The 10,756-nt window shown below is 29.9% G+C and overlaps 1 protein-coding gene across 3 annotated transcripts in view; it reads left to right on the forward strand.

The window, feature by feature from the left end:
• HGF (hepatocyte growth factor) overlaps nucleotides 1-9,119 on the forward strand; it is a 71,040-nt gene extending 61,921 nt beyond the window's left edge. For all 3 annotated transcript variants that reach the window (XM_019746907.3, XM_088797791.1, XM_019746908.3), the window contains 5 exons: nucleotides 1,127-1,201; nucleotides 2,046-2,192; nucleotides 3,053-3,159; nucleotides 3,282-3,427; nucleotides 5,874-9,119. In XM_019746907.3, coding sequence (XP_019602466.1) covers nucleotides 1,127-1,201; nucleotides 2,046-2,192; nucleotides 3,053-3,159; nucleotides 3,282-3,427; nucleotides 5,874-6,050 — 652 coding nt within the window. In that variant the 3' untranslated portion in view covers nucleotides 6,051-9,119. The remainder of the gene's footprint in view (nucleotides 1-1,126; nucleotides 1,202-2,045; nucleotides 2,193-3,052; nucleotides 3,160-3,281; nucleotides 3,428-5,873) is intronic.
• Nucleotides 9,120-10,756: the final 1,637 nt, after the last annotated feature.

Below are 10,756 nucleotides of genomic sequence, written 5' to 3' on the forward strand. Positions count from 1 at the left end.
ATTATAGAAAATGGTTTAAGAATCCACGTCTCTGAATTAGTGATTCTTTGCAAATCTCATAAATCTAGGAAAAAAAGAGGCATGCATTTCTGAATTTATTATTACCAATAGGAGATTACACAAGGATACTATTTTGAAAGTCTCCATGAAGAAGCAGGTAAAACTGTTTTTCATCAGATCAGAGTACTACAAACTTTTAGAAAAAAAACAGTTTTTCTTTTAAATCCAAGTTCTTCGTAACAGCAGCTGTTTAGTTATTCTTCCAAAACACATACTGAGAGGAATAGAAATTAAAACTCAATATATACTCTTATCCTCCTGTGTGGTACAAGCCATAAATGTGGTCTTAGTCTGGGAAATATCTTCTATTACTCTCTCAAGCACTGAACATCTGTACTCATTGGAAATGTAAATTGTGAAATGTTGTACTTTTTTCACATCTCTGCCAAAAATAATGGATTTACAGATTTGGGATATCATCAAATAAATGTACTAGTATTTATTATTCTCTACAAATATTTTATAATTTCCTAGATGATATGCCTGGCATAATTGTCTTAATTTTATAAATGAAATAATATATTGCTGGTCTTAATCTGAACAAATTTACTCAAACTCAGTAATATTATAAATTAACATATCAAAACTAAAGAATGGTAATGAAAGAAGGAGGTAGTGTGCAAATTTTATATATTGCTACCACCACATGTTTTTTAGGGTTTAAATAAAAACTCAAATTTGCATTTTTCATAATCAAACACTGAATTTAAAATAAGTCTACATTTTTTCTGTTGTTTGTGTTTTTGTTCATTCTAATTATCCTATATTTATAGTACATACTTTCACAATGCAGGGATCTTGGTGTGTAGTGACAAGGTTCCTTTTACAAAAACAAAGTTGATTTCATAAAATTGTAATTACATTATGAAGAAAAGTGCTAATAACTATAATCACCAAATATCTTTCTGATATGTAATGATTAATCCTTTTATTCTAGTTGGGTTAATTTCTACATTTTTCTCTCAGTTGAATTTATTTTTAACAAACGTTGCCATAGGTTTTGCATTAATTGGCAGGCAACCTTCCTGCACAGATGTTACTTGTTTCTCTTTCCTCTTTCTCAAAGAAATAAACATATCTGCGGAGGATCATTGATAAAGGAAAGTTGGATTCTAACGGCAAGACAGTGTTTCCCTTCTCGGTAAAGTGTTTCTGAAACCAATTATTTGTTTTGAGTATTTAAAAATATGTATGGCTTTCACTTAGCTTTTAGGTTTAGAATGTGTATTAATTTAACAGAGTTTGACCAGCATGGGGTAAACAAATTAATTTATTTTTCAGATTTAGCTAACAAAACTTTCTTTGATTTAATTAATATTTACTTACTGGGTAATACTTCCCACAATTGGCATTACTCTCATTTGGGGAAAAATATTGCTAGAATTACGTAAACAGTTTTTACTCCAACCTCCTCATACTTGCACTCTATATTTTCAGGCAAAAATTATTTTTCTAAATTCTCAAAAATTTCTTTCAATCCTCATTTCTACTTTCTTATGTAGAGCCAGCCTCAGAATCATCCTGGGAATAATTTTCAATGAAAATTAGTTAAGGAAAAGATATGGAGGCAACATTTGTAAGCTTACTTGCTGATTCTCATCAAGTTTACGCCGATTTTGTTAGTATAGGTCTGCAAGCCCCATTAAGAAACCAAACATATACAACTGAGATGAAAAGGATAATTTGCAGTAATATTATACTTCACGTGATGTGGTTTACCTTAAAATTTTTCACAAATAACTAACTCTAGCAACCATAATCAAAAGTTTTTTGAAATAGCCATTTAGATTTTCACAAATTCATAGGTTCTTCCTACATTTATGTGCTTGTAGCAGTTAGAATTTCGCATAACAAATGTGTTGCTGTTCATTATACTTTGAATGAAATTCTAAATTTAGGTAATTTATCTGTCCTTATAAGCTAAAATAACAACATGTGTGAATAATATTGTACAATTTAAAATTACATTTTACATTTTTATTTAGAAACAAAGACTTGAAAGATTATGAAGCTTGGCTCGGAATTCATGATGTCCATGGAAGAGGAGATGAGAAACGCAAACAGGTTCTGAATGTTTCCCAACTAGTATATGGGCCTGAAGGATCAGATCTGGTGTTGCTGAAGCTTGCTAGGTTAGTTCCTTTAAAAGGTTTTGTATTTTTAACGGAGACTGGAATTGTTGAAGCTTTTTCTTCAGCTATGTGGCTATTCTTTCTCTCTCATGTGGTTTTATTATAAAAGCATATGTCACATGTTTCATATGTGTGTGTGTGTGTGTGTGTGTGTGTGTGTAAACTGTGTGTGCGTGTAAACACATGCACACATTGAGGCATTTTCAAAATTTTCTAAAATGAATAAATGAAGTTGGAACAATGGTCTACTCAGCCTGCTCTAAAACCAAAGCTTACTGAACAGTAATTATATGATAACTTTAACTGGTAAAATAATGATTAAAAAAAGAGCAGTGACCATTTATTCTTAAATATCAGCAAATAACTCATTTCTCTACCAGCTACTATTGTGTTTCCCCGAAAATAAGACCTAGCCGGACAATCAGCTCTAATGTGTCTTATGGAGCAAAAATTAATATAAGACCCGATATTATATTGTACTGTATTATATTATATTATACCTGGTCTTATAGTAAAATAAGACCCAGTATTATATTATATTATATCATACTATATTATATTATATTACATTATATTATATTATATTACATTATACCAGTCTTATATTATAGTAAAATAAGACCAGGTCTTATATTAATTTTTGCTCCAAAAGATGCATTAGGTCTGGCTAGGTCTTATTTTCAGGGAAACATGGCATAGATTTCTGCATTATATATTAGACATTCCCATTTTCTTCTTTCTGGTTTAAGACACATAACCGTTTATTCTCTCTAAATGTCATTAAATATTAACAATACATTTTAACGTATTAATTTTGTATTGATCCAGTCAGAGTACTACACCATGTATTCTCTTTTCAGACCTGCTGTCCTGGATGATTTTGTTAGTACAATTGATTTGCCTAATTATGGATGCACAATTCCTGAAAAAACCACTTGCAGTATTTATGGATGGGGCTACACTGGATGTAAGCTATTTTTAAAAAGATAAGGCGATATCATATTTATTTTATAAAAAGATAGTATTTGTTTCTTATTTTTGTCACCTTATCTTGTGCTCATTAACTGTACATTTTTTGCACTAATCTAGTGATCAACTCTGATGATCTATTACGAGTAGCACATCTCTCTATTATGGGGAATGAGAAATGCAGCCAATATCATCAAGGGAAGGTGACTTTGAATGAATCTGAAATATGTGCTGGATCTGAAAATATTGTAACAGGACCATGTGAGGTAAAAAAGGAGTGTTTTTAAAATAAGGAGTATGTGATGAATAGTACAGTTTCTCATGTTTGTTTTGTCTATTTTTCTCAAATAAAAATCACTGTACACCAACATGTTCTAAGAGGAATTGGGAAAAAATAACTCTGTATTTTACTTTTATATTTCTTTTAACTGAACAGTGAGGCTATCCATTTCATTACCAGCAAACTATGATGACATTTATCTCTCAATAAAATAAACTAATACAGCCAGAACTCTAAAGGATAGCTGTTCTGATTAGAACTACACAATATAAATTTAATAAAATAGTTTGCATTGTTCTATTTATGTGATCTTCCCAAATTCTCCCTTAATGAACTATATTAGTAATTTTATTAAGAAATACAAACCTGGTTTTAAACTTTTAAATGTGTTTTTGGTTAAGCCAGTGTGTATATGTCTATGTGTGTGTTAACAAATTCTATTTAAAAAAAAACACAAAAGGTCAAAGTTGTAAATGTAAGAGCTTGGACACTGTCATTTGTTAGGCAACTGTTATTTCAATTTGGCAGTGTTCCTATCCCTGTTTTACATAGACAAGCTGTTCAACTGTTATTTTAGATGTATTTTGAACATAAGAGACATGCTCTCCAATCCGGGGAGCTGTGGAATTATAGAATATTATGTGTAGCAAAGCATAGAATGAGTTCAATAATAGTGAAATGTCTTTTGACATACAGAAAATGCTCTAAGAACACAGCATAAATATGTACTGAAATGCTTGTGTTTTATATATATATATATATATATATATATATATATATATATAAATCTCAGATTATATATATATATATATATATAATACATATATATATATATATATAAATCTCAGCTATATATATAGCTGAGATTTATTCCTGAAAACAAAAACAATGTTTACTAAGTTAAATATTTTTTTAGAACAGCTTTAAATGATGTGGTTAGAAACAGAGTATGTGTTTATAACCACTTTTAACGTTTTTTCCCCAGTAAGTCAGCATTACTGTAATCATTACAACAAGTGAAAATCTGCTAGGAGAAGGAATTTTTCCTTCCTTCCTTCCTTCCTTCCTTCCTTCCTTCCTTCCTTCCTTCCTTCCTTCCTTCCTTCCTTCCTCTCTCCCTCCCTCCTTCCCTTTCTTCTTCCCTCCTTCCTTACCTTAAGAGCCCTGTAAGCATGAAGTTCTGAGATATAGCAATAGCATCATGTTTAGTGAAAGTTTCCCAAAGTGAACTGCTTTGAAGAGATCATATCTGTAATCATTGGAGCTTTTATTTAAAAAACAAATTTATTAACTCACATGGCATAGTTTATATGAAGTCTGTTAGAATAAACAGTTTTTCTCTAGTTTTATCTTCTACTTTACCCTTGCTTTGATTTTTTTCCGCTTTCACAGAATATTGATAGCTCTCTTCTTTCTACTTGTATTACAGAAGTAAATTTTTCAGTAGTTTATTATCTTGTCAGATCACTGCTGTGGGAAAATTAAGATAGTCCCAAACACTCTTCTTCATACAAGGATGTCAAAAGCCCGTCATCACAATCTTAGGAGGCTAGATAGTGCATGGAAGTGATGCAGCACATTTGTAATGATTATATACAACAATGTGTATAAATATATATGTATATAAAAATATACACACAAATCAATCTATTCATCTTTCATCTATCCGCTATCTATATCTCATGATACAACAAGGTTACTATATAAAAATTGCCATAAAATCATAGGCTGCCTTCTACAATGGGCGGTATAAGTATAACCATATTAACTACTAATAACAACAGTAAGTGCAGAAACATTCTTTCCTTATGCCTGGAAAAGCAATTTCTAAATATTAAATAGGATCATTTTATCAACTACCAGTTTTTATTTCACTTGTTAAGATCATTTAAGGGGCAGGGTTGGAGGAAGGGAAAAAAACATTTTAGAAATAAGAGAATATTTAAGGCAGCTTATTCATTAAAACTATATGATTACCTGTGAGGACTTTGTACTTTCATTTTTCTACATTTTCAAAATTTTCTATGTTGAACATATTTTGAACATCAGAAGATAATCAAAATAAACATAAAATCTATCTTCTTAAATAGCTTTTAGTGCTTATGGGTTAGTATGCATTCCAAAAGGCAAAACACACTTTAAAAGATGAGTGAATATTTTGGAAAACATGTCATTCAAAAATAAATACTACACATGATAGAACACTGAATTTTTGTACTTATCTCAGTCTTACTTTGCTAATTCAATAGAAAGATATCCAGTGGTCTAATACATCAATTTTATGTCTTCGTATTTCAGTTGCAGTTATTCTCTTTTTCTGTATATATGTACCTTTGAGATACAAATCTATATAGAAAATGTTGATGAATTATTAATTTTTTATTTCTAAAATAATACTTTGTTGTTGCTATTGTTACATGTCTTTTCTCTAGGGTGATTATGGTGGCCCACTTGTTTGTGAACAACATAAAATGAGAATGGTTCTTGGTGTCATTGTTCCTGGTCGTGGATGTGCCATTCCAAATCGTCCTGGAATTTTTGTCCGAGTAGCATATTATGCAAAATGGATACACAAAATTATATTAACTTATAAGGTACCACAGTTATAGCTGGTGTAACTGTGACTGAAGCTTCCATCAAAACAACTCTCTTTTACATGAAGATTCAGAGAACATGGAATTAAAATGTCACATAAAACAATCCTAAGACAACTACTTGAGTGTCATGTTTGTTAAGATACTCATTAATATTTATGCGTGTTTTCTTTTGTTTGTCAGTGTTACTTTGTAAATGTTGAAGTGACTTAAGGTACATGCAAGTGTAGTAACATATCTCCTGAAGATACTTGAATGGATTAAAAAATGCAAAGGAATAATTGCTGGGTGATAAAAGATTTAATGGAAAAGATCAATTAATCTCTCTACGCTGCTTTCCAAAGTTAGTTTCTTTATAATGAATAAACCATAACTTAAACATTATTTTACTCTCACAAAACAATTTTTACCTTAAAGTGTAACTCAATATTAAATTACATTACCTTTCATATGCCATACATTATATTTCATTAGTTTCTCCTTACCATGTATCCTGTAATACTGGTACACATACATTTTACAAGAACATGTACCCATATACACATGCCTGGGTACACATGTGCATGCACTAGAGTTCAAATTGTGGTGTATCTAATGTAACCCTTAAATATTCTGAAAGTGTGTACTTACAGATTTTCCTTAAGAAAAAATAAACAAATTTCTGAAGACCAGTAGAATTATTAAGGAAAGGTCCAAGATAGAAATGACTAGCTCATCCTCCATATATAATCTGAAGATTACCTCTACTGGTTAGCATTTAAGCTGTGTTCATGACACACAAAGTTAAATCACATCTAATCTAGGTGGTTAGATATATTTCTCATCCTAGTTAATTTTTGTAGTTTCTAATTCTTAAAGGCAAGAGGGTAATATGTGTGTTAGTATTATTTATCTCCTCCAAATTTAGGGATACTTTTTAATGCAAGATCATTTTTGATCTATTTTCCTAAAGTATTCTTTTTTTAATTCTTAGATAAATGTGTAACTGAAGTTTAAAATTGTTTATGTTTTTAAAATGTACTTAAGTACATTAATTCTATGACTTACAGCTGTGATTGACTTCTAGCTCACCCTCCTTAATTTTTAAAAATTATTTCAGAGGAAAATTTCCACATCTTCAAAGATTTGCAAATAGCCCTTTATCAAATTATGCATTAAAGTGTATATTGAAGAAAAAAATAACAATATTTTTTCAACCTAGAAGTCTTTTAGCCTAATAAAACTTTAATCAAGCAAAGGAAAAATGTAAAGGGAAAGAAAATGGCTTGTCTAAACTCTGTATTCAATTATTATTATTTTTTAAGTAGAGTTAAATCTCCTGAATGAGATGTTTTAGCAAGATATCTTTATTTTATCTTACTTCATTTTACATAGATCTTTCCTAATGTGATGGGAAATATTCATTCAAATTTTGTACCCTGTATCATCATAGCCAAATTATCATATTTATTATATTTTGTATTTGTCATGATTAGCTAAAGATCATGTATTTGTCATGAAATGAAATAACAGAATAATAGCATAAGTTCCAAATTTTTAAAACATCTTCCTGTACAAAAAAAAATTTTTTTAAATAATTATTTGAATGATTGAAATCCAGTATTCTCATTTCTCTAACTCATTTTTCTTGAAAGATCTCTATTAATGCCAGGGATTTTATTAAAGGGTTAAAAACAACACCACCAATAAACCATCAGACATGGTATATAAAGTAGTTCTCTCTTTGGAAAATTTGTAATAGACAGAGGTGGGTGGAATTGACAATGAAACAAGATCAACAAGATCCATATGATTTTACGTGGTAGGACAGGGTATAATCATGATTTTTCCTCTGGTAAAAGATACTATTTCCTGGGCATCCTTTTCTTAATAAACTACAAAAAATGAAAAATCCAATTTATCCAAAAATCATTTCATTTTGAATCATGGACAAAAGTATCTTTTAAATTAGAAGTTTTCAATGCTATTTTTGTTTTGGCTGTTTGACTGATGGTTATATGCTGTTACAATTGTGGACATTTTCTTATGTCTACCAGGAATAGTAATGTCAATTTAAACTATTTGTCATAATGCCTCTGCTGTGCAGAAGGAATAATAATCCTTTTGTATACTTCTTTAATTTTATTGTAAAATATGTAATGACTTTTACCTATTTGCTGTGGGCAGGTCCTCGGTGAAATGGTTTATATTGAATCAATCTCTAGTATTAACAGGCTCTGGCTTGCTATCTAAGTGTTTCAAACTATGGGAAAATCGAGACACTGGAAGGCAAGAAAAATAACAATAATGGTATATGATAGCAAAATTGTATTTCACTTATTCCTGTGAATATTTTTTGTTGGTACCAATGGTACTGTACAAAGTGAATGTTATAGCCACAACATTCTCTTGGAACAAAATTAAAAAAAAAAAAAAAAAAAAAAACACTGTCAAGAAGTGAAAAATGACTGTGAGGCATGCTCTTATTGGTTCAAACATTTCTTTTTTTAAAAGAAATACTGGTTTTGAAACATAAAGTTTATGAGGTAAAGAATTTTAATAAGATCTCATACTAAAAAATTTTAATTGATTTACTGAGTTTCAAAAATTGATTACTTTCAAACAACAATATACCATATATATAGATAAACTCATTTGAAAAATAAAATTAATTTGAATAAAAAGACAGTCTTTGTGCGGATAAATTACTTTTCATGATAAAGTCCAAAAATAAGTTATCTTTCAACATCCAACTGAGTTTTGAACTAAGAATTTACTGATAAAAAGGAAATGTTAAAATTTTCTGGACCTTATAAATCTTGACAGTGTAATTTTAAGTAAGTTCATTTCCATTTGCACAGAAAGTTTCCGTCTTTAGGAAACTGAAAATGGAATACTGTGGATGTTATGACTGTTTGTGTTGTGTGTAAATAGGAAATTGATAAGCTGCCTATTGAGTGGTATAGCAGGTTGCTTACCCAAAAAGGGAACACTGTGGTTATGACTTGTATATAAAGAGTCTGTAGTTAATAAAGTTGTTATTTTTATAACCATGATTATATTACTATTATTATTATTATTAATAAAACATTTTTATCAAAACGATCCCCTTCTCTTACTATAATTATATATATGGGCATATTTGAATCTGCTCATTCCATTCCATTATTTATCTACACAGGCACCCTCCTTAATCCATACAGTCCTAGAAGTACTTTCTATGTCATTTCACCAAATTACAACCCTTTCATGTAAAATTCAGATTAAATTTATTATTCTAGGCAGTCTATATTTTTCTTTTGCCCCTTACATTTACAAATATCCCCATCACATGTGTTGTTTAGGAAAGATGAAATTTAAAAGTAACTTTAAGATAAAAATAGTATTTGTAGTAATTTGGACAAAGTTTACAGTACTACGAAGCATATGTTATTGCCTAAACACATCAAAGCAAGACAGAAAATACTGGGCAAAAGAAAGACATTTCTACTTTATATAATTCAAAAGACTTGAGAGATTATAGGTTACTTATATGTTTATTTTTGCCTCAAATAAGTAAACGTCAAACAAAACCTATCAATCTGACATCATCTTACTCCAGACTAATTTTGGACCTTTATCTCTCCCAAATAATCCTGAACACTCATCACTTTCTTTTCATCATTTTGAACATGACTGCATTGAAACTTCATGCCTGCATTCAAACAGCCCCTGACAACATTGGGCTTTTCTCTAACTCCTGAAAACCGTCAAACGTCATGTAATGTCCCTCGTGAATCCTTCCTTAGCTTCCTTATCTAGAAATCACTTCCTCAGCTTACTGCAGGGTTTGCTGGAGTTTTCTTTACACTTGTTATAACAGTCTGCCTATGACTACACGAGATCTGTTTCATTTTGTTTTGCTTTGTATTTAATGTCAAGTCCACCTCCACCCAGTTTGAGCTCCTGGAGAAATCAGCAATGTCTTGCTATTAATATTTATATATTCTTTACTTTGCTCAGTGCTTTACATATAATGAAACCCTATATATTTTATAATTATTAATCTATAATTTAACTCTTTGAAGGTTTATCAGTATAACCCAAGATTTGTAAATTTTTGTAAAAATTATGCAGCTCTCTCTTTTTGAGTGTTAACAATTTTAGGATTTTGTATTTGAATCTATTTTTCAAATACAAATGCAATAGTATTTTGTATTTTCAAATACAAATAGTAGGACTTTTTAAGTGGTTTCTTGTCATTAAAGCGTGTAGCTGGAAAAGAGAAATTATTAACTTTAAAGAGTTTATACATTTATATTTGTAAATGTGGTTATTAAAAATAAAAATGGAAAACTAGATTTTAGTTTGCTAATGGATACAAACGTTTACTTCATATAAGCTAATACAGTGTAGATTATGTTGGTGAACATTTCCCTTCTGAGTTTCCTGCATGAAGTGTTGATGTAATAACACTAAGGGGAAAAGGATCATATCAATTATTGAAAATATATTATGGGTCAATAATAGTCCACTCATTACTTGTGTGCAAATATGCCATGTTCTGTGAATTGAGAAGTTTCACAATATTGTGACTCAATTAACAAAATGTTTTAATTTTGATGAGTTTTCTTAACTGAGAGAAACCAACTTGGGTAACATGTTGCAATGAAATTAAATGAAGAAAAGGAAGATGAATTTTTGTATTATTTTCTTCATATATTTTTAAAGCTTTACAAAGATATTGTCCAGTTTCAGACCTC

Source organism: Rhinolophus sinicus, chromosome 4 (assembly GCF_057876585.1).
Source record: "Rhinolophus sinicus isolate RSI-liver-muscle chromosome 4, RSI-T2T, whole genome shotgun sequence".
Lineage (NCBI taxonomy): Eukaryota > Metazoa > Chordata > Mammalia > Chiroptera > Rhinolophidae > Rhinolophus > Rhinolophus sinicus.